At 49.9% G+C, this 21,006-nt stretch overlaps 1 protein-coding gene across 1 annotated transcript in view; it reads right to left on the bottom strand.

Annotated features, from left to right (window-relative positions):
• PLXND1 (plexin D1) overlaps positions 1-21,006 on the bottom strand; it is an 80,523-nt gene that overhangs the window by 38,792 nt on the left and 20,725 nt on the right. Inside the window, exons 3-14 of the mRNA XM_027467956.3 lie at positions 19,785-19,916; positions 18,092-18,192; positions 17,298-17,427; positions 16,824-16,998; positions 15,232-15,340; positions 14,133-14,235; positions 9,643-9,747; positions 7,718-7,807; positions 6,763-6,856; positions 4,169-4,332; positions 2,210-2,361; positions 1,822-1,921 (exon numbers count right to left, since the gene is read on the bottom strand). Coding sequence (XP_027323757.3) covers positions 1,822-1,921; positions 2,210-2,361; positions 4,169-4,332; positions 6,763-6,856; positions 7,718-7,807; positions 9,643-9,747; positions 14,133-14,235; positions 15,232-15,340; positions 16,824-16,998; positions 17,298-17,427; positions 18,092-18,192; positions 19,785-19,916 — 1,455 coding nt within the window. The remainder of the gene's footprint in view (positions 1-1,821; positions 1,922-2,209; positions 2,362-4,168; positions 4,333-6,762; positions 6,857-7,717; positions 7,808-9,642; positions 9,748-14,132; positions 14,236-15,231; positions 15,341-16,823; positions 16,999-17,297; positions 17,428-18,091; positions 18,193-19,784; positions 19,917-21,006) is intronic.

Raw genomic sequence — 21,006 nt, 5'->3', positions numbered from 1 at the left:
GGCTGTTCTAAAGTCTTTTAATCTTTTTCAGGTTAACTGATATTAACGTTCACCTTCAGGTCTCACTGACACCAGCCTTATGTGATGGAGCCTACTCTATCTTCAGATCATTTTATCTAAGAAGAGAATCAAGAAATCTGACAACATTGCTTCGTTTGCAAGCGGTGTGGAAGTCCCAGTGTGGAAGGTGACAGCAGCTACACGTGGTGCAGCATCACACCCCCAACATGAGCACACAGCAAGGCATCATCTCATCTGTTTTCAAGCTTTGCTGAGAAGGCTGACCAGGCTGAGATAAACAGACACAAGACAGCTTGCTGCTGTGACACTTGAGCAGAAATATTTCTCCCTGCTCTCCAGGAAGGGGAGCCTTTGCCATAAGCCTGCGAGAAGCTGGCACAGAGTTGGTTCATGTTCAGAGACTGGCTTTTGCTTTTCTTACTTCATTTCGTGCTGGTGCTTTTACAGGTGTTTCCTGAGAGGACTTTTCCTTGGACGCTAAGAGGCCGTTGAGCCTTTTTCCACTCTTCGGGTCCTTCTCTTTGTTAACAGGACAATTGGCCCTGCAGCAGGTGATGTGACTCCTTTTGTGGAGGCAACACACACATCCTGATGACTCACGCATCAGAAATCCCAAACCCAGGGTCTGTACTGGGTCATACCCCATTTCTACCTTGTTCTACTCCACACTGCAGGACCTCTTAAGTATTTTGGATGTGAACATGAACTCCTGGAAGCTGGGAATGGGTACCAAAGCAAACACCCTCCCAGGAAGTAGTGCTGAGCCAGCCCTGGCAATGCCCTTCCCTTCACCAGGTCCCTCCGTGATGTGCGCTGCCAGCCTTGGCTCTGCTACAGAACACTGGAAGTGCTGTGCCTGTGTCAACCTAAATACCTACCAGGCAATCAGTTACAAGGGTGGGTGGATGGAGCTCAATGATCCTGTCCTAAATTCTTCACAATAGCTACCAGGAATCGAATGTCATTTCCTGGGGTTCAAGTCTTCTTTCAAGCCACTAGACTGCAGTATAGTCTATTCTTCCCCAGAAAAAGCAACAGCATAAGCACAAAGAGTCCAAGTAAACAGCATGCCCTCGGCACCCACCCTGTTGTGTTGGCCCTGGATGCATGGGGCTACTTGTGAATAGCGTCTAGCCAGAGATGAGGGTGCTTGTAGGAAAGAGAGCAGCCGCATAGATTTCTTTTAGGTTTACAGAGATGAAAGTCATCTCTGTGCAATGGCACAGCACAAAGCTATAAAGGGCTTTTCTTTTCATAATGACAAGGGGTTAGCTCAAGTCTAATCCCTACACAGGATTCTCATGCAAAAACTAAGACAATCTCTGCAGCAAAAACCATCAGTTCTAAACAGTGTGAGTTCATGGTACATAACTTACATAGCAAGAAGAGACTTTGTGATTCGCATAAAATCTCACAGGTCATAATGGCACTTTAGCAAAAGAAGAGGAAGAAAAATGAATTCCTTTTTATAGCAGGAGAAGCAGAAATGCAAGTAGGATAAGTGAGAAATCATTTCAAGAGTTGAGACTGGAAGCTAGGTTGCTTGATGCAAATTGCGTGCCATGACACCTTGGCTGCAATCCTGCTTCTTGCTCTCAAGTTTGCATTTGCTAGACATTGTTCAGGTAGCCAAGGGTAAGAGAAAACTTCACCTGCTCTTCAAGGACTCTGACAAGTTTTATCATAGATCGTCTTTTCCTAAGCCAACTGGGGGCCTGAGGGCTCTAGGATTTTTCAAGGGGCAACAAGGAACATAAACATGAGAGTCACCAAAGAAGCTCCCACTAGGCAGTCACTCACCACGTAGGAGTATCTCTCCTTGGACTTTCCTTCCCGGCTGACGTTAACAGTTACCACATCGGAAAACACCTCCAGAGCCTCTCCAGTCTGGCACACGATCCTGCAGGCCAGAAGGAGCGGGGTTCGCAGGCGGGCACAGGTGCAGAAGCCACCTCGCCCCAGCAGAGCTGGGCAAAGCCCGCAGCTCTTCGCCCAGCACCCTGGCTGCAGATGGGGACTGGCAGGAGCCAGGGGCTGCTCCCAGCCTGGCTGCCGCCCTGCCCCATGCCTCGTGCACCGTGCCCCAGGCCCTCCCTCGGGTGGTGAGGAGCCAGCTGGAGAGGGTGAAGGGCCCACCGTGTCCTATCCCACCCCGCACCATCCCCTCCCCAGCTTCTCCCACACTCACGCCTCAGAGACGATGTATCTGTGCGGCAGCGGCGCGCAGGGCACGCTCCCTATCCTGACAGCGCCGCGGATGTCGCTGAAGCGGCGGCCCAGGTTCCTCCCTCGGATGGTCAGCAGGGTACCCCCCTCCAGCGGCCCACGCAGTGGCTCAATCTGCTGGCACCAAGGGAGAGGTTGGAGGAGAACCACCAGAAGCTTCTTGCTTCAGCCCCTGAGCTGTCCCTGTGCCCATGTCAGGGTCCCACCTGGCCTCCCACAAGGGCGAACCCGCTGCTCATGCCACAGCTGCCCTGCGGCATGCCTGGCACCAGGGTCCCTGCATGGCAGCTTTGTAAATGAGGGGTCACACTGTGGGCTGGCTTTGGTACTGGGGCTTGGCCAGGGCTTACTCCAGCTGCAAGCACATCTGGGGTGAAACATCATCCCTTCTGTCCACACAGCAGCTTCACAGAGAGGTGGGGAGAGACAAACCCAGTGACGCGGAAACCTAGAGGAAGGATGCCAGTGCACTGGAAAGAGACAGCCCTGCCATCACATTTTTAAAGACTGTCCTGAACAGAGCAGGGTCTTTCAGGACAAAAAAAAAAAAAAGGGGGGGAGGGGGGGGGTTCTGTGACCTGGAACATGGCCCAGACACCAGCACCCTGTGATACAGGATGAGTCCAATGACTCTGGGCTGCTCCCTGTCCATCCTGCCAAAACTGTTTTTTTCATCTGGTACTTATTATTCGGTGGGTTAGATAAATCCATATAGAATACTGAATAGGGTTCAATATAGAAACATCTCTTTTCCTTTTGCAAATGCAATGGCAAACTGAGCCAGTGGAATGTGCCTGGTGACACCAGCTGGTGCTGGAGCACATTTGGTGAGGCCATGACCTGAGGCTGCTGCCAGCACTCCCCAAGTGCAGCAGCTCCTTCCCCAGGCAGGGCTGGTCGCCACCCACCCCCCAGGCTCCATGCCCTCCCTGGCCTGCTGCACTGCTCTGTGCTCCCAGGAGGGCTCTGTGAGGGCCTGGCTGCTTGTGTGGCTCCAGAGGATTCAGATTTACCATCTACTGTTTGCTAAGGAAATAGCAACAGAGCTGTGACACTCTGCAAACTGAACTGCGGTTTCCTTCCATTATTTTCTGGCAAGGTGCAGATAACACTTGATATGTACCAGGGGAGGATTGGCTCATGGGGGAGCAGCTCTCTCCCATGACAACAGGGAATAGGCAGGCAGTGGGGATCCTGCAGCATGTCCACACAGTGTTACAGCGTGTGGATTTTAAGCAGGTATCACTACATGCCTCCTGAAGAACAGAGACCCCAGATCTTTGCCAATTTTGAAAATATTGCAAGGGCTGTTTTCCCACTCCAGCCTCCTCTCCTTTTCCAGTGAGCTTCTTTTAAGATTTGCTCCATATAGTTTCTTTGCTACTCATCGGGGACAAATTTGTTGGCTCATACCATACATCTAAGCAGAACTCCAGGTCCAAATGCCCCCTCAAACATTAATTCAACTGCAATTTAAATAAAACTTGTTTCAAAATGCATAATGCCAAAAGGGCCCTCTGCCACTGTTAATCTCAGAACTGCAGAGCACGTGCGTTTGGAGATAGGGCTCACGTTCACCTTTCAGCTATATACCATTAAATGCTATTTCTGATAAGAATCCTTCAGCTGTTCCTACAAATCTTTCTTGCTTTTACCAACCCCAGGACCCCTAGCACATTTTGATTGTGCTGTTGTTTTTCCCAACATAATGAAGATTGGATCTTGTCACTAGAGAGATGTCTTTGGCATATACTTTCGGGTGACTTAACAGCACAAAAAGTCAGTGAATAATTCAGCACTGGCCTTGACCCTGCCTTGTGTCAGGGACACAGAATGGCTCCTCCTCTGTCCCCTGGCCTGGGACAGCACAGCCACTGCCTGCCCTGCCACGCTCGCCCTTCGCACTGCATTCGAGTCTCACCTTCTTAATCTCGGGAGCTGGGCACATGTCTGAGATCTGGGGGAACTCGGTGCTTAGCCTGCAGCTGGAGCTGCTCTCGCTCCAGACACAGCGGTGTCCCAGGTCCTCTCTGCCCAGGCACTGCGAGCAGTCAGCACTTCCAGTCCCACAGTTGTACACCTCCACTAGACCACAAGAGACAACAGAAAAAGTGAGCTTCTGGGCCAGACGCTTCCATAGCTTTGCTTAGCTTTAGGCAGTCTGACACCCCCTCCCCCCCCCATGGCTATATTAATCCAAGTAACAGCCCAAATCCAGTGGAATAGCAGAAGTGCTTGTATGTTCAGCAAAAATGAGGCAGTGTTTGGCTGCTATCCTGAAGATTTCCCAGAAGGACTGGGTGCTTTTTCTCACTGCAATATAATTTAGCACTTTCTTTTCCTCTTTTTTTTTCCCCCCTTGAAAAACAAACACCACCCAAACTCGGAACCTTTTGTCAATTTATGCTACATGTTTCCAATTCTCAGCATCCACATGGGAAGCTGCTTGGCAAAACTGGCTTCATCCTGTTAGCAAAGCAATCACATTGCTTCCATACTCTGGGACACAAATGTGATTGTTACAATGCTTTGTACGATGTTTACATTCCCCTTCCTTCCCCCTGGTGACCACGGGCTCTCTTCATCAATTTCTCCCTTCAGATCTGCTCAGCTCAGCTTCCAAATCATTTTCCTACAAGGCTTTCACCTCTTCATTAGCTGGTGCCCTAGGTTACATTTCCTTTCCAGCCCAAAGCCTGCTGCCACTGGAGTGTGGGCATCCGCTGAGATAAACAGCCAGAAACATTCAGGAAACGTTGCTTTCACACCCTTTTCCCCAGAGGAGAGTTTGCAGGAGAACATAAAATAAAGAAACAGTCACGTTTGACACTTCTGTTCACAGGAGGATCTCAAAGTGCTCCATAAACAACTAACGAGTCCCTCAGCCTTCAATGCTCTGACTGTGCTCATCCTAACAAAGCGATACTGGCACCGAGGAACTCTGCCATGCTCCACAAAAAACTGAGCTTACTTCACTGCATTTTGTGTCTACCAGTGAGTTACATGTGTTGGCTTTCCACCCAACAGCAATGAGCTGTGATTCCTTCAGTGAACTACCGAAACGCAATTTACAAGAAAAGCTAATAAATATTGGGAAACACTGGAAAGTAACAGTAATTCCATTAAGGACAGTCTAAAAGATAAACACATTTATAATTGGCCAAGCAGCTCTTTGTCTCTGCTAGCAAGTAAGCCTCCCTAATTCAGCTGCACCAATCTGCTCAAGGCAAGGAGGAGCCAGAAAGCTGTAGCTCTCCCACAGGATCTTGAAATATTCAGGCAAATTCAAACTGATGTAAACACAGGCCACGGAAGTCAACTCTTTTTCCTGCAGGAGGAGATGTGGATTTCACTCTCTGCGCTGTCTTCCAAGCTCCCAGTAATAGTCATGCACAGAATTAAGAATCTTCTGTTGCAATCAACATGATCTTGGCTCAAATGTCCTACCCCCCTTCCCGGGTTATCTCTGTACCTTAAAAACACTGATACCCTCTCCTTTCTGCAAGGAAATAATGGCTCATGCTTGGCTTATGCATTTATTTCAAAAGTTACTCCACCAGTGTAGAGTGCTTTGCAAGATACGTCTCCTTTACATGCTGGGATTTAACACCAGGAAACCTTTTTAACCTGGGTCAGTGACTGATGGCGTTAACGTCTCTCTGCATACTACAGCTATCCTCCAAAAATAATCTCACATTTAAGGAACTAGCTCTCCTTTGCATCTACTGTAGATCAGTACCTTCTACCAAAATTGCTGACACTGGTGAGAGGGAAAGGAGCCCAAAGACATTGCATGCAGCAGCAGCATGTAGTTAGGTGAAGCACTGAGCCCAGACCAGGCAGGGGGAGGAGGCAGTTGTGCAAGCACTGGCTCTGCTGCCTGGGCTGGGCTTGTCCTATCTAAATGTCTTGTTTGGGTGCACTTTTCATCTGACTTTTTGCCTTCCTCACTTAATTTGCTGATTCAGCATGGGCTTTTTTAAGAATCCAAGCATTCTTCCCAGAGACAGAGAGTGGGCCAGGGGTGAAATGTGTTTACACATTTTATTCTTTATCAGCACAGGACAGAAAAAAATGCTTGATTTTTACAGCACAAGGAACCTGGATGCCATGCTCCTGGGAGAGCCTCCACATGGCAGGGCCCTTTCCCGCCCCTTATCTCCTCGGGAAGCATTCCTCTGCTGACCTGGGACACCCCACTGCGCTGCCAGGACCAAGAGCCTCTGTGCGCCCTGCTCTGGGCACTGCTGGCAGGCCAGAAACATCCTTAAGGACGGGGCTTGAGTTTTCCTGGATGTAAAGCGGATGTCTGCAGGTGTGTCTGCCTGGTTTCTGCACACGTCTGCATGCACATGAGGCTGGGTAAATACGATTTCTGCATGTGCCTGAGAGAAAGAAGAGGGCTGTGCCCATTTGAGCCGTGATCTCTCTCCTGAACCCGTAAACTTTGCCAGGATTTTAGAATCATTCAAGCTGACCGGATGAGAGCAGAATAAAAATATTTTCAACTCAGACCTGTCATCGTCTCTGGACTGTCGATAAATCTGTCTGGTCTGTCCTTCAGCTGAAGGTTTACTGGGAAGAGATGGCTTTTTTCTGATGTGTGGAGCTGCAGGAAAACACAAATGAACAAAAACTAAGGACATTTAGTAAAATACAAGGTTACACACACACACTAAACTGACTAACACTCCTCTTGATGCTCCTCTTACCACTTCTCAGTACAGGACAGTCTCATCTGTAGCTGAGAAAGAAAGACAAGCTTATTTTCTGTCTTAATTGTTTGCTGAGGTCTCAACAAAAGGCAAACAGGCACAGTACACACAGTGGTGAGAGCAGAGCTCTGGTTTGCTGGTATTTTTAGTAGAAACAGACAGGAAAATTAAAAGCCTGGCCAAGTGCTGAGCCACAATACAGGGTTTTGCAGGTGACGGGATGGGGAAGGGCTCCTCTCCAGCCTCTACTCTAAATATTCCCATAGGTGGGAGCCCAAATGTTTGCTGCCTTTCTGAAGTGTACTTTGCCCTCCAAAAACTGCACACCGCTATTTGGTGAATGCCTGAGCATTTTCTCAGACCAAATCCCATTTCGGAGATAGAGCAACAGAATTAGCAACACTGGAAGATGGCCATTTTTTTTTTTTCCTGTATGTTTTACTGAACTCTTCCCATTAAAAAAGGTAAAACAGGCAGCTCCTTCCCAAAACCCCACTGGAGCACGGACTGAAGCTGCTGCAGATAATCCACGAGATGCAGCATTGTCGACCTGTGAATGCCCTTCCAGCCATCGGCAAGCGCAAAGAGCCTCTTGTTGGGGAGGTTAGCCTGCTTTGTGCTTTTTTCAGCTGGCAGTGGAGGGTGGGAGAGGGGAAGAAGGGTCCCAGCTGCTGGGTAGGGGGCTCGGGGGCAAGACCCTCGCTGCCCTCTAGTCCTGCCCCCAAGCAGAGCTGGCAGCTGCACCCCCGACTCACCAGCACGTGGACGCACTCCACGGCAGAGGAATTCACCCAGCGGGCCTCGAACGTCCTGTCTGTCCCAAAATGGCACTCCAGGGCTGTCTCCTGTGGGGGGAGGAAAACAAAGGGCTGAAGAGCCGCAATCGTTTTTTTGCAGTTCTCCATGAGAACCGATGGATGCAACAAGCGCTGTGCCTTACCTTGCTTCTGCCACAAATGCTTGGGCTGTGTTTGAAGCTCAGAGAGGTCAAAACCCAACACTGCAAACAGGGCTGGGGCCTGTGCCCGATTAATCCTGCTGTGTTACACAGCAGCAGGCACAATGGCTGCAGGCTGAGCGTGGTGCATGGAGCCGCTCTGCCCCTGGCTCTCACCCTGTTTGCTGCTGTGGAGCACCATGGCCAGGCGTGGGGCGGCTGCTCCCGCAGACAGGGCCCCATGGCAAGCACAGCACAGGAGATGAGCCTGGCCAGTCTACGTTCCTCTAACTCCTGCCGGGGCACTCAGAGCTCGAGCTGCAGTGTGCTCCAAGAGCCAGTGTGTCCTGAGCAGCCTTGTGCATGCCAGACCGCACACCAGTCAGTGATTTCAGCTCAAAACCATCTTTCTCCTCCTCCCAACAACTGCACCAGGCAAATCTCTAATTCAAATGAGGACCTAGCTGGGAGTATGTTCAAAGGCAGATTTTCCGTTCTGCTTTACTGATAACACAAGCGATGATATCCTGCCCACAGACACTGTTGTGTCCTCATCCTGCAGGAAAAACTCCTATCTCCAAACAGGCTGATGCTCCATCACTACTGAGGTCTAAATACTCTTTGAAAGTGGATGGATCTGATAAAAGACATGAAAGACAGCACCAGACTCCTGGCAGGGAGCTGCTGGCTCAGTGAGCACGCCCACAGCATCAGAAGGGGAACAAGCATCTCCTTGGGGAGCTGCACGCACTCAGGCAATCGGTGCCTCTCCGGCCACGCAGCCGCCCCAGCGGACATCCCCGATGTCCCAGCCCTGGCAGCACTCAGGATCCTGCACGCAGAGGGCAGCAGGGAAGGGATCCCTGCCAGCACCCTGGGATAGCCTTGCAGATGGTGGCAGGAGGAAGACGGAGCCTCACCAGCTGCCCCTGGGGACAGAGGAGCCTCAGCCCCTTTCCTGCTGACTTCATTTCCTATCAGGTTACATGTGGTATTGCTTCCTCTCTAGCCACCTCCAGCATCCTCAGAGGAAAAAGGATTTCTCGCCCTTTTTTGCTGATTGCAGAGGAACACATCCGTGTTTACAAAGGCCGGACCTTGTGCAGGAAATGGCAGCCCAAGCCAGGGCAGGGGAGAGCTGTTCGTGGTGTGCCGAGGGGGCAAGGTCTGCAGCAGCCGTGCTAACACGGCCCCTGGCTGCGGCCTCCTGCTGCCCCCAGAGAGGAGAGCCTCACAGCTCCACGCGCAGTTCCAAACCCTTTCATTTCTCAGAGAAGAGAGGAGTTACCTGGCTGCCCTGTGTATGGGCACCCTGCATAGGGATGCTGCAAACGTGTCCCACAGGCCCTAAAAAAGACTTGTCCCAGATGGTACAGAGCAATCTTCTACACATACCAGAGCTTAGCCACATATTTTCCCAGTGCCCAGTTTCTAGGGAAGCTCAAATTCCTCTGGATTCTCATGGTGTGAAACATCTCAGAAAGCAGCATTAAATGTCCACTCCCACTTTTCACCCTATTACAATTCCCATGCCAGAAAACTGCACAGAAAAGGACTTTTTCACAAAAAAAAAGAACCACCAGAAGTTAAGTTACAACATGATTCCTTGCTGTATTCCCACCAGTTGCTTAGCCAGCACAGGGCACTCTGCCTGCTGCTCTGGGCTTTGTCTTTGCACTTTCATTTCTGGATCACCACATTAGCTCATCTGAACCTTTCCGTTCTCTCAAGAAATTCATTTACCTTCGAGAAAGTTGCATTAGCCAGTGAGATCGTAATGTCCCGAGAAGTTCCTGTGGGCATTGGGTCCAAAGAGACAGGTACAATCCGTGGACAGTCAATTTTCTTCTGTTATGTACAAAACAAGAAAAAAGAAAAAAAAAGAGATGTTAGCAGAATGCATGCTGAGCATCTGTAGTGACAAGGCAAGAAAAAAAAGTCAGGATCCCCGATAAAATTAATTTCACTAAATCTTTAACGACAGATGACAGCACAACCCCAAAAAGTGAGATACCACAGTGGCACCATGACACAGTGACCAGTAGCCACACACGGAGACTTCCTCCCTAACCCACCAGCTTTATGGCCAGCCTTAAAAGCTCCCCGTCTGCCAGCCCAGCCAACCTCTCCAGGGTGGCTCAGCCGCAGCCATGGGCTGGCAGTGCAGGCAGGAGGAGAGGAGCAGGAGTTCAGGAATTCCCCCGTGCTCCTGGCAGGGCACCTCTGCCAGCACAGGGGCACCAGGGGCCCCGGAGGGGCTGCCACTCCTGGACCTCTCATCCTTCTGCCCTGGATGGACTCCCTGCCAAAACACAGACCTGCACGCGCTTCACAGCTGCCAGTCTGGGCAGCTCCCTTTTTACACACACAAGTGTTAGAAGCTGTGGCTGGAGTGACACTAAAAGGGTGTGCTGCAGCCTACAAGGGCAGATCTGCTGGCATGACCCCCTCCTGCCAGCTGGAAGCCGATGTCTCATATGCTGCAACACTCATTTCTGCAAGCCCCTGCAGAGACTTCCCTTTCCAGAGGTCTCCCTCCCGCATGCTGTTATTTCAGAAGTGTGGGGGTTTGTGCATGTGCATGCAGAGGAAAGGGTATAACAAGCTGTAGGGGCCTTCAGGAAGGGGACTGCAGCAGGAGGACAGCTGAAATGAAAAGCCTAAATGAAGCTGAAAAATAATTTTAAAAGGTCATCTGTCCCCCTACTTTTGTTCTCACTTTAAATTGATGGCTCAGATACTGGAGCTGACTCAGAATTCAATTCTATGACAAGCCCATCCTGTTCTGTCATGAGATGTAAATTACACTGCAAAACTACAGCAAAAATTAAGCTAGATTCTCCACTGCCCCGGGGTATATCCAGATTAATGTCTTTGACAGTGGAGCCATTGGGGTAAAAGACAACAAAATATTTGGCCTATTATACAGAATAATTTTCAGCAGGCAAGATTTCCTCTTTGCTTGCACTAGAGGCTCCCCCACTGAGACTGCTGCTGCTCCTGATGTGTGCAGAGAGGCAAGAGCCTGGCACCAAGGTGCATGGCAGAGCATCCCCGGTGCCAGGCATGCAGTGGACAGGAGGTTCCCCCCCTGCCCTCCCCGCAGCGAGTGGGGGAGCTACCTGGGAACTGTCTGAAAGTGCTTGTTTGACTGTGGAAAACACGATTCAATTCTTATCGGGACACTCATCTTAACCAAGCACAGTTGGTGCTGCCTAAACAAGGAGATTAAATAACAGAGATGCACATGATAAGGGAAGTAAAACAACAGAGCAAAGCAATGGAGAAAGATTTCAGTCCCAAGCTGCCTCAAGCAGAATCAAAAGAGTTAAAATAAAACCAGTAGGGCTACCATTGGAAATTCATGCTAATGCTCCCATGGCCTGGTGTGTCCTTGCATGTCACAGCAGCTGGCAGAGCTTGCTAGATAAATACACTTTACAGGACTGATTAACTCGTCGTCTTGCAGTCCCTTCTCCTGCTGTTCATCAGCAGCTAGAAATAGAGCTTCCCAGCTGATTGTATCGTTCATGTCTGGAGCAGGGCGAGGGGTCTGAGTGCTTAAAATGCTGCGGATGAAGTCAGTATGATGCTGCTTCCCGGTGGACCGCTTTTCAGGTGCAACCACACAAGCAATGGTTTATTTGCCAACAGCTCAGACTGCAGCTCGAGGAGCCCTGTTTCCAGGGCTACAGAGCACCTTACCCTGCAGGCTGCTCCCTGCAGTCGGTGGGGCTGGTGCTCAGGAAGAGCACAGAGATAAAAGGGGGATGTGCCTAAACCGGCGGTGACATCCAGCTGAACTGTAGCTCTGGAGTAAGGGACCAGAGGCAAACGAGGAAGGTCAGCCGCAGCTGTCCTCGCCACGAAGGTGCCTCAGGCTCTTGTGGCTGCTCTTCCCAGAGTGCGAGCTGACGGGCGCACGAGGGAAGGCTCGGTGCTCTGCGCACACTCGGCTGCCCCAGACCCCTGCCCACAGCCCTGTGCCCAGGCAAGAGAGCTGCCCTGGGAGGAGAGGTGGCCACGCCGTGCCACGCCGTCCCATCCCATCTGCACGGCCGGGGCGTGGGGCTGGTGCCAGGCAGGCGAGGTGCAGCCGTGCCAGCACCCGTGGGACTCCCCTGCCTGGCCAGGACACCTGAGCTGCAGCAAACACATCTTGCTTCGCTGCATAGCTGCTTGCCCCATCATGCTTCAAGAAGCAATTGCACTTATGTGAGAGGGCACAAATTATTTCAGGCAGTTCTTCCATTTCCCAGTAGTGTTGCAGGTTATGCAGTGACTTGACAAGGAAAGCAAAAAGTCAATCCAGTAACCCAGGGCCTTCTCTACCAGTCCTCTAACAGACAGCCCCAGCTCTTCCTTTAGGTTTAACGAGAACTGCCCTGTGCACCAGACATGACAAAAGCCACTGATCACACTGTGGTCCTCGGCCACCTCCATAGCTGGGCTGCCCCTCCCCACTGCCCCTGACCCACAGCCGAAGCATCCCGGGGCGAGGCAGCACACCGGGACCCCTGCCCACATGGAGCCAGCAGCAGCCCCTGCAGCCCGCTCACAGCTGCCTGTGCCTGGGCACGGGACCGAGCAGCTCCATGCAGCATCTGTGCATCCGTCCCATGTGCTGAGCACTGAACAGCTGAGATTTTCAATTGCTCAGCACCCATCCATCCAGCAAGATCAAATGCCAGGTATTTTATGGAGCTTGGGAAATTTGCTAAGCAAAGAGAACTTTCTTAAACCGTTCATTATGAACAATTAAGACATTCACAAGAAAGCACAATCCATTCAGAAACAATTCACAAAGCAGAAGAAATATGTCCTGCATTCCCAAGGAACAATCAAACAGCTGTGACCCACCAGTGGCAGGAAACATTTCATATTGTTCTCACAGCAGACAATACTGTACAGAGTTGCCATGTGTTGACTGTATCTGCCTGCCCCGTCCCAGGCACTTGGAGCATCCTACCCTCTTCCTGCCAAAGGGGAGTGGGTGCAAAGGGCTGGCTCCAGGGTCTGACGTGGGGCCAAACTCCTCACGGCGACGAGCACGGAGAGCCTCTGGAAGCGTTTAGATGAGGCTCAGCACACCAGTGCCAAAGGAATATTCAATTTACAGTGCAAGAGCTTGGCTTACATCTACGGCAGATTGATTGCTAAAAAGCCAATTTTATTTAAATTAACTTCAATTTAAATTTCAGAAGCAGGAACACACCAAGCCTCTGGGTTATTAAAAACCATAATTTGGAAAGGGGTGATTTTCTCCTTCAGATGAGTACCGCCAGTGGTGCTCTAGCAAATTATTAACATACCACAACAGCCAAGTCAAAGCTAACGGAATTGTGAAGTACTGATACATTTATTTTATTACTCAAACCCAGGCATCCCAGGATGTAGAGAACTAGCAGCATTACTCCAGACCTGAGTGGTGATAAAGAGCCACAGGGCAGAGGCTGCTGAAGCCTCTGAGGGAACTTGGATGCCCTTGCCAGACTGTTAGTTGCTGGCACACATGCACAGGGCTCTGGTCTGGTGGCTGGGGAGCCAGGAGGACACACAGTTCAGCTCGGCATGGCTCAGCATGGCACGGCACGGCACAGCACGGCTCAGCATGGTTCAGAATGGTATGGCACAGCACAGATCAACACGGCTCAGCACAGCATGGCACAGCTCAGCACAGCTGCTGCTGACCCGCCCCGCACGCCCTCCTCCTCAGCACCAGCAGCCTGGGACAAGCCATGGCTGTGCTGCTGGGGCCAGCAAGGAGCGGGTAGGGACCATGCTGAGGCTGGTGCCCAGGGAGCCCATGAGGATCGGTCTCCCCATGGGGTCGCGCGATGTCTGCAGGCACAGCCAGCACCCACAGCCTGCCCCAGGCCCCTTTTCTCACAAGAGGCCATTCACCTCCTCTAACTTCTGCTCCCTGCCTTTAAAAGGGGATCAAAATGCACCGCGTGGCAGCCTGAACACTGCAGCGTTCTTGCACGTGCTACGTGAGGTGTCGCAGCCCAGGCACCACGCAGGGAGGCAGCGAGCGCCCTTGCAGACACAGAGAGGATTGGACACACAGAGAGGATCGGACACAGAGGGTCCCTGGAGCTGCTGCACACCACAGCGAGCAGCGCTGACAAACAGAGGCCATCGACCTGCGTCCCCTGGGAGAAAGATGGTGACAGCAACAACACGGCAGCATGGGAAGCTCTCATAAAACAGCCAAGTCTGATGGGTCTTACCTTCATCTGCAGCGTGTCCTCACACTGTGAGCGGTTGGAGACACACATGTACGTGGAGGGGCACCAGTAACACTTCCACTTGGTTGAGAGGCAGCTGGTGCACCTGAAACACCAAAGGCACAATGAGAACAGTGGATTTCAGGCTGCTCGGCGGAGCCAAACCAGAGTCACACGATAAATCTTCACACCATGTATTCAGTCTTTGATGTGGCTAATATTTATCGCAGGCTCTGGCATTTTCTCTCCTCCTTTCTCTGGAGCTCACTGGGGACACGCAGAGCCGCCCATCCCCAGTGCTCCCCACGGGCAGCACCCAAGCATAACCGCCTGCAGTGCCGCCACCCTGGCTGCAGGCCACGGGCAGGCTTGGAGCCACCAGCTCTGGTCTCCCCCTGTGCAGCCAGAAATGCTTTCATCCCATCGTCAGGTGGGCTTGCAGTTCCCAGTGGTGCTGAGCATGCTGTGGGACCCCCAGCGGGCAGGACTGGGGGATCACCATGGCAGGCTGCACCGTGACGCTCTGCCAACAGGAGCATGGTCAGGGGCAGGCATCAGGACATCCCCACGGCCAGCAGCCCCCTCCCCGTGGCCTCATGCTCCCACCAAGCCCCCAGGGACACCTCCATCGCCCACCGCTGTGCCGTGAGTAACCCACGGGAACGGGGAGTGGACGTGGGCCTCAGCAACCCCGCAGGCATCACGAGGAAGGCCAGTTCGGCTGCCTGAGGGTTAACAGAACAAGTTTTATATAAAAATATTATTGCTGTTTAAAAAAAGCCAGCATGTCCAGATGGCTTAAGATGCCGCTAGGACCCTTCTTTGTAAATCCCTGGCAGCGCAGCAGCCGCATTCCTGCCAAATCCTGCCCAGGCCCCCCAGCGTCCCGCTGGCAGGGGCTGCGCTCACCCAATTAACCCCGGGCAGGGGGATCTTCACCAGCCTGTGCACACCTTTCTGGCCTCAAATTGTCAGATTTGCACGGTGCACAGGAGCAGGAGACAGGCACGGCAGAGCTGTCGCCATCCTGCCTGCACCCGGCCACCGCCCTCCCCACCGCGGCACCAGGCAGCTCCACCGCATGCAAACCCAGATCACTTACGCTCTCTTTGGGTAAATGTTTCCAGTTCTTTTGCAATCATAGATGGTGAAATTGGCCCGGATTATATTTTTGCTGTTGACCCGGAGAGCAGTTTCAACAATCACGTGGTCTGAGAGAAACAAGCCAAAGAATACTGGATTGCAAGAGCCTCACTCATTCGTGCTTGCTTTTAGAAGACAAGACAGACCCTTGGGAAAACAACGGCTAAATCTGATTTGTTTTCTCTAGGGTTTCCTCTGAGCTGGATTTCAGAGCTTGGACTATTCATCTTGTGCCCTCTGACTTCAAGTTCTTCCCTCTTAAATCAGTGCTTTACATCACCCTCACCAAAAGAACATTGCGACTTTCCGCAGAAAATTCCAGTGTGTTGTGCAAGTGTTAATTAGCAGAGTTAATTATTGTCTTCTCTGACAGTAGGTGTTAAATTGTATTTTTAAAAAAATGTGGTAATTAAAACATGTTAGTTAACATGATTTAAAACCCTGCTCACTTTCCCCATGACAACAAACCCATAGAGTGAGTGGAAATCCCTTTTTTGGCTACACAGTTCTGCTATGCTAGGTCCACCCTCCCCCCCAAAAAATTGCCTTTTTTTTTTTTTTTTTTTTTGCAATTTTGCCATATAAGCAGAGGGACAAGAGACAATGCCTCTTTCAGAATATGTACAATAAATCAGTGCATTGGATTCCAGAAATTCATTTCGACATTGCCGTAACCAACAATACAAAACAGTTAATAATCTTCCATTCTTTGGATAGCTACGGAGAAAAACAATGCAGCTTTATAAACTTGCCTATGAAAAATGGGATTTTCAAAAGGACTAGCTAATTCTTCTCCTACTGAAGTCAATCATCTTCAATAGAGCATTCACTCCAGGCTTGAAAGATAAAAATTTAACAAGCACTCAAGTCTGGAAAGAAGCACCAAACCTCTCAGAGGGGCATCGAAACGGGCTGTCCCCAACATCGAGCTCTGGAAGCCAGAGTGCAAGGCTCATCTGACTTCAACCACAGGTACCCATCTCCTCTGGAGCACAGCTCCATGTAACCTCAAGATGGGCATAACATTCTGGCTGCACCTAAAACCAGGGGGAATACTGGAAGATCTCAGTCTGCTTTTTGGTTGCAATGGGAGTAGAGTTTCTGAACTGTCTTTAGGTAGGCATTTGCTCTTCTTCCAGAACCTCTCCTGAAGAGCTCGGTACATTTCAAAGTGAGATTAAGCAAAAGCAATTGAAAGTATCAATATAAGTAGCTATATTATTTCCACAGGGCTAAACCCTTTTTGTTTTAGTGCTTATTGAATCTAAACCAGAAGCTTTAATGAAATAAATCTTAATAAAATAAGCACAGGAATGGGCTTTTAAATTCTGCTGTTAGAACAAAAATTGATGGATATGACATACTGTCAATTCATGTTAAGATGGTGGAACACCCACACTTTAAAGTCATATGCCCTATGAAACAGAAGCAGTTTGTGTCTCTTTTCCCCCTAAGCATTATATGCACATACCACTGGGAAAAAAAAAGCCTATGAAAGACTATTTCCGTAAAAGTGTCTAGAATGAACTGAGCTTATTTCCCGCCACGTACCTTGGTTGTCTGGAAATGCTGGATATTTCTCACGTGGAAGTAAACTGCAATAAATAAATTGGTTTGCATAATCTCCCGCAACTCTCGCTACCGTGTGGATATTATTTCCATAATCACATGAAATGTTTGTTCCATTTAGGTTTGGAATAGTCCCATTTATTTGTATTATCAGGGCCTATAATTGGGGAAAAAAATCAGTTATTAGCTTAGAAAATCATATTTAGAATTTGTCAGTGTTTTACAAGGTTTGCATAGTCTAGCAACTCCAAAACAAGTCCACTGATAGCTGTTTTCTTTCATATTGCGCATTTTGAACTCTAAAAAGCCCTGTGCGTACAAAAACCTGCTTCAGCCCACCTCAGAACTGCACAGAGTGGTGCTGCACCGGGGCACGCAGGTGTCTGTCAGCCCTGAGAGCAGGTAATGACTGTGGAATGCCACACAATATTAATTTAGTACTGACATCAAACGTACCGGTTTCTCTTTTTCGATATTAATCTCAGGCTCCAGGATGGTCATGGAAGGGCACTGCTGCACTCCTTCACTTGCGCTCGCCCAGAAATTGGTCTCTGTGAAGTTCGTACATTCATGCTGCAGAGAACACCTGTAGTGCACATGCAAACAATTTGTGGTTGTTTATTTTCAAAACAGTTGATAAAAACGTTGACATCCCTGTGATGAAAGAGCCTGAGAAAATCCCGTGTCTACATCTTTTCCCCCATCCACCCAATTAAGCCTAAAGTTTTGCTGCTGTGTTTGAACAGTCTGGTTGCTTGTGCTCCCAGCAGCACCAACAGGGCGTTGCATTTTAGGGTAAGCAAGAAGAGGCCACGCTCAATCCAGAACAGGGGAGAAAAAGGTGACATTTTGTCTGACATCTTCAGTTTGTAAATATGGAGTCTAATTTTGCAAACTCCTATTTGAATGTTGATTGTCTCCAACTCATAAATAATAATTGCAGGGGTAAAGACATTCTTTAGCAGGGTGTTGGCGCTTAGAGTTCCATGGTTGGATGCCTGCAAGATATTCTTTGCACTGGCAACTGACTGCAGCATAACAATGCTGCTACAGTTAAATGCTGGCTCAAAAGTGCATCCCAACAGTTTGAGACCATACGCAATTGTTTTTAAAAGCCTGTCTTTTGTGAGGAATGGACAAAGGCTAGAGGTAGTGTGACTTAGTGGAAATACAGAAAGCACCAAAAATCCCTGGCTGGGCTTGAGGACCGAAGCCCGTGCCGAATCACACTGGGAAACAACAAGTCCTACCTAGTCTCCATCGTGCACCACCCGCAGTAAGCGTCGGCTGCAGCCAGGCACTCTGCACATGTTGAATACTGGTTGCAGACAGCCACCTTCACTCGCGTCATCTGCACAACAAAGCACGGTTACATCCAAATGTTTTAAAATGCCAGAGAAATACTCAACCTGGATGTGTGTCCAGCTCACCAATCACTTAGATGGAGATGGTTTGGTAGTCTCACAGCTTGTCCCTGACTGCAAAAAGCTCCCTCGTGCCTGCAGAAAGCTCCTCTCTCAACAGGGCCGAATGGTACCTGGCTATTTACAAAATGACGAGGAAGCGACACCATTTTGGAAACCTTAATTTCTAAAGAAACCACAGTACTGCTGGGGGCTTTGAGGTAAACCATGCATGCGTTGCTTTCTGCTTTTTCTTCTCTCAATTTCTAAACATCTGGGAGGGAAAACTGAGTAGTTTGGTAGTGCAGGGGCCAACAACAGGAGGTTCCAGCAGCCCCAGGCTCCACCAGAGCAGCGCAGCCCAGCTGGTGGCTCCTGCACCCGAGCCCCATGTTGCCTGTGGCTCTTTGCTGCTCCCCAGCCCTGCTGCACTCAGCTGCCCTTGAGTACTCATTGCACCGATGACAAACGAATTCATCCAGTTTACTGGGAAAGGGATGGGCAGACGAGAGCATCAAATGTGCTGCACTCGGTGTTTTATCAAGCCATGAGTAAGGACCACAGCACAGCCTGAGAGCTGAGAAGAGAAAGTCTGAAATATCAGCTGAAGAAGCATCCTGGGAGTGTTCTGTGAAATGATAATGACCAATCTGCAGGGAATTAGGGCTTGGAAAATATAAATGTAACATATAACATTTGTGGCTGTGCATCTGTTTTGACAGATTAAAATGTAATTCAGGACAAACCACCAGAGCCTCTAGTGCTCAGCTCTCATCTTCCTCCTCTGCTCACTTGATGGAGATGAGACCGTCTGTTCCTACCTGCTGCGGTCTCTGAAGACCCCCCCATCCCAGCTCTCCCTCCAGCAAGGCTGCGCGGAACACAGAAGCTGCCCCTACGGCACCTTCCCGACAGGCAGACTTTTTGTTTGTAGGGTCTCCTAAAAGCCACCTCAAAGACCATCTGCCATAATTTTCGGTTTTCTATAAAGCAACAGCCTCTGCTTATTTCCACACTCCCAGAAGTGAGATCAGTTTTGATATCTTTTATTCTTCCTTTCATTTTGCCACCACAAAGACAGGAAAGCCAATGCGGATAACGGGAATCTTGCCTGCCCCAGACTCCAGCAAATCATCGCACGGCAGGGAAAAAGCTTGTGTGCGTTTAAATTCATACTGCTCTAAAAATAAGGCTGGCACACCGTAACTCAGCTGCAGCCCACTGTCCAGCTGGAGGCCACAGAGGCCCCAAACGGCCGCTGCTCAGAACGGCGGGCGGGAGGCATGGGGAAGCCAGAGGGCTCCTGACAAGCTGCCCACCGGCAGACTGCTGCCCAGGCCAGGGGGGCAGGCACAGCCCTGGACAGGTCAGAGACGTGCCTCGACACCAGTCAAAGCTCTCAGCTTCTTTGCTCTGTCCATTAATGTTACAGCAAATTTTGTTGTTCATTTATTTCCTTCTTGCTCTCAGCTTAATGCTAGAGGCTAGGTGAAACGCGCTTTGCTCAACGGGTGATTTTCCTGACAAATGCAGATCTCACCTGATAGGACGTCATCAGATAGAGGAAGGTGGAATCAGAAGGATCGAACTGCATGATGGGGTGGACAGGCTCTCCGTAAGCCACCGAAATGGATCTCCTGCTGACAACCTTCATGGCGCTATCCAGGTTAATCTGTAGCGAGAAGACGCCACTCACTGAGACCGTTTTTCAAACACTATGGGGAGGTTACTTTTCCTCAGTTATAAACAAGAACCAAAATGGTATCTAAAGGTGTTCCACATTTTTGAGTGCTGCAAATCTCTAAATGCTTTATAATCTGCACATGCAGAGCTTTATGGCAAAGCCAGCTCGGTGGCACAGGGAAGCCACCACATGGTCCGGAAAGCCCATGCGACAGCCAGGAGCAATACCTCAGGATGAGCAAACCTCCCTTGGTCTCTCAGTCTAAAGCCCTCTATTTAAGATACTGCCTGGAAAACTTCTAGCCTAAGGCTCTAGCCACTGCACAGCCTGGCTACATGGCTGCATGACAGTTCCCATGTCGGTGAAATGCCAGCATGCCACAGCCATGCTGCTCTTGCTGCACCCTGATGTAAGTGCCATCAGCCTCCAGCCCTCATTACATACATATGCGCATTTTTGTTACAAAGAACATTTATTTCCAACGTCTAATGAAAAACAGCAAAAATAAGCAACGTGGTTGTATAACATGGCATCTCCTTCTCCCTGTGTATTTGAAAAATAAGTGTTGTCATTCCCGGCCAGAAGAAGCTTTTATCCCTGCTAACACCAGGAGACCACAGCAGCTGCAGCAAGAGAACTGAATCCTACCTTGCCTCATGAATCACCAGCTGAACCGCTGGCAGTGATGGAAGAGGCTGCAAAGCATCAGCCTGCCTTTCAGATCCCAGAATGTCTTGGCATTTGACTTGAAAACTCAGCAAATTAAATGTGGCATTGCTGAGAGGAAATAACAATAGAGCTACACAATTTTGCGTGACAGTCACTTTTCAGCTTAAAACAGAAAGGGAGAGAGGAAAATTCCTACCTCTTTACTAGCAAAGGGAGGCAATAATTGCAAGGACCAAGCATGCCTGTTCTCTCTAAAGTGTAGATTAAATAATTAACACAGGATTAATTAATTCTTATATTAGAGCTGCACCAACATGTCCTAGTAAGATAGCTGACACAATCTCAATGCACAGGGCTTCCCTGTGCTAGAAGCTGTATGCAGGCACTGCAAGCAGCTATGTAGAACAAG

The sequence above is a fragment of the Anas platyrhynchos genome, chromosome 13 (genome assembly GCF_047663525.1).
Source record: "Anas platyrhynchos isolate ZD024472 breed Pekin duck chromosome 13, IASCAAS_PekinDuck_T2T, whole genome shotgun sequence".
Lineage (NCBI taxonomy): Eukaryota > Metazoa > Chordata > Aves > Anseriformes > Anatidae > Anas > Anas platyrhynchos.
This window is presented reverse-complemented; position numbering and strand designations above follow the sequence as displayed.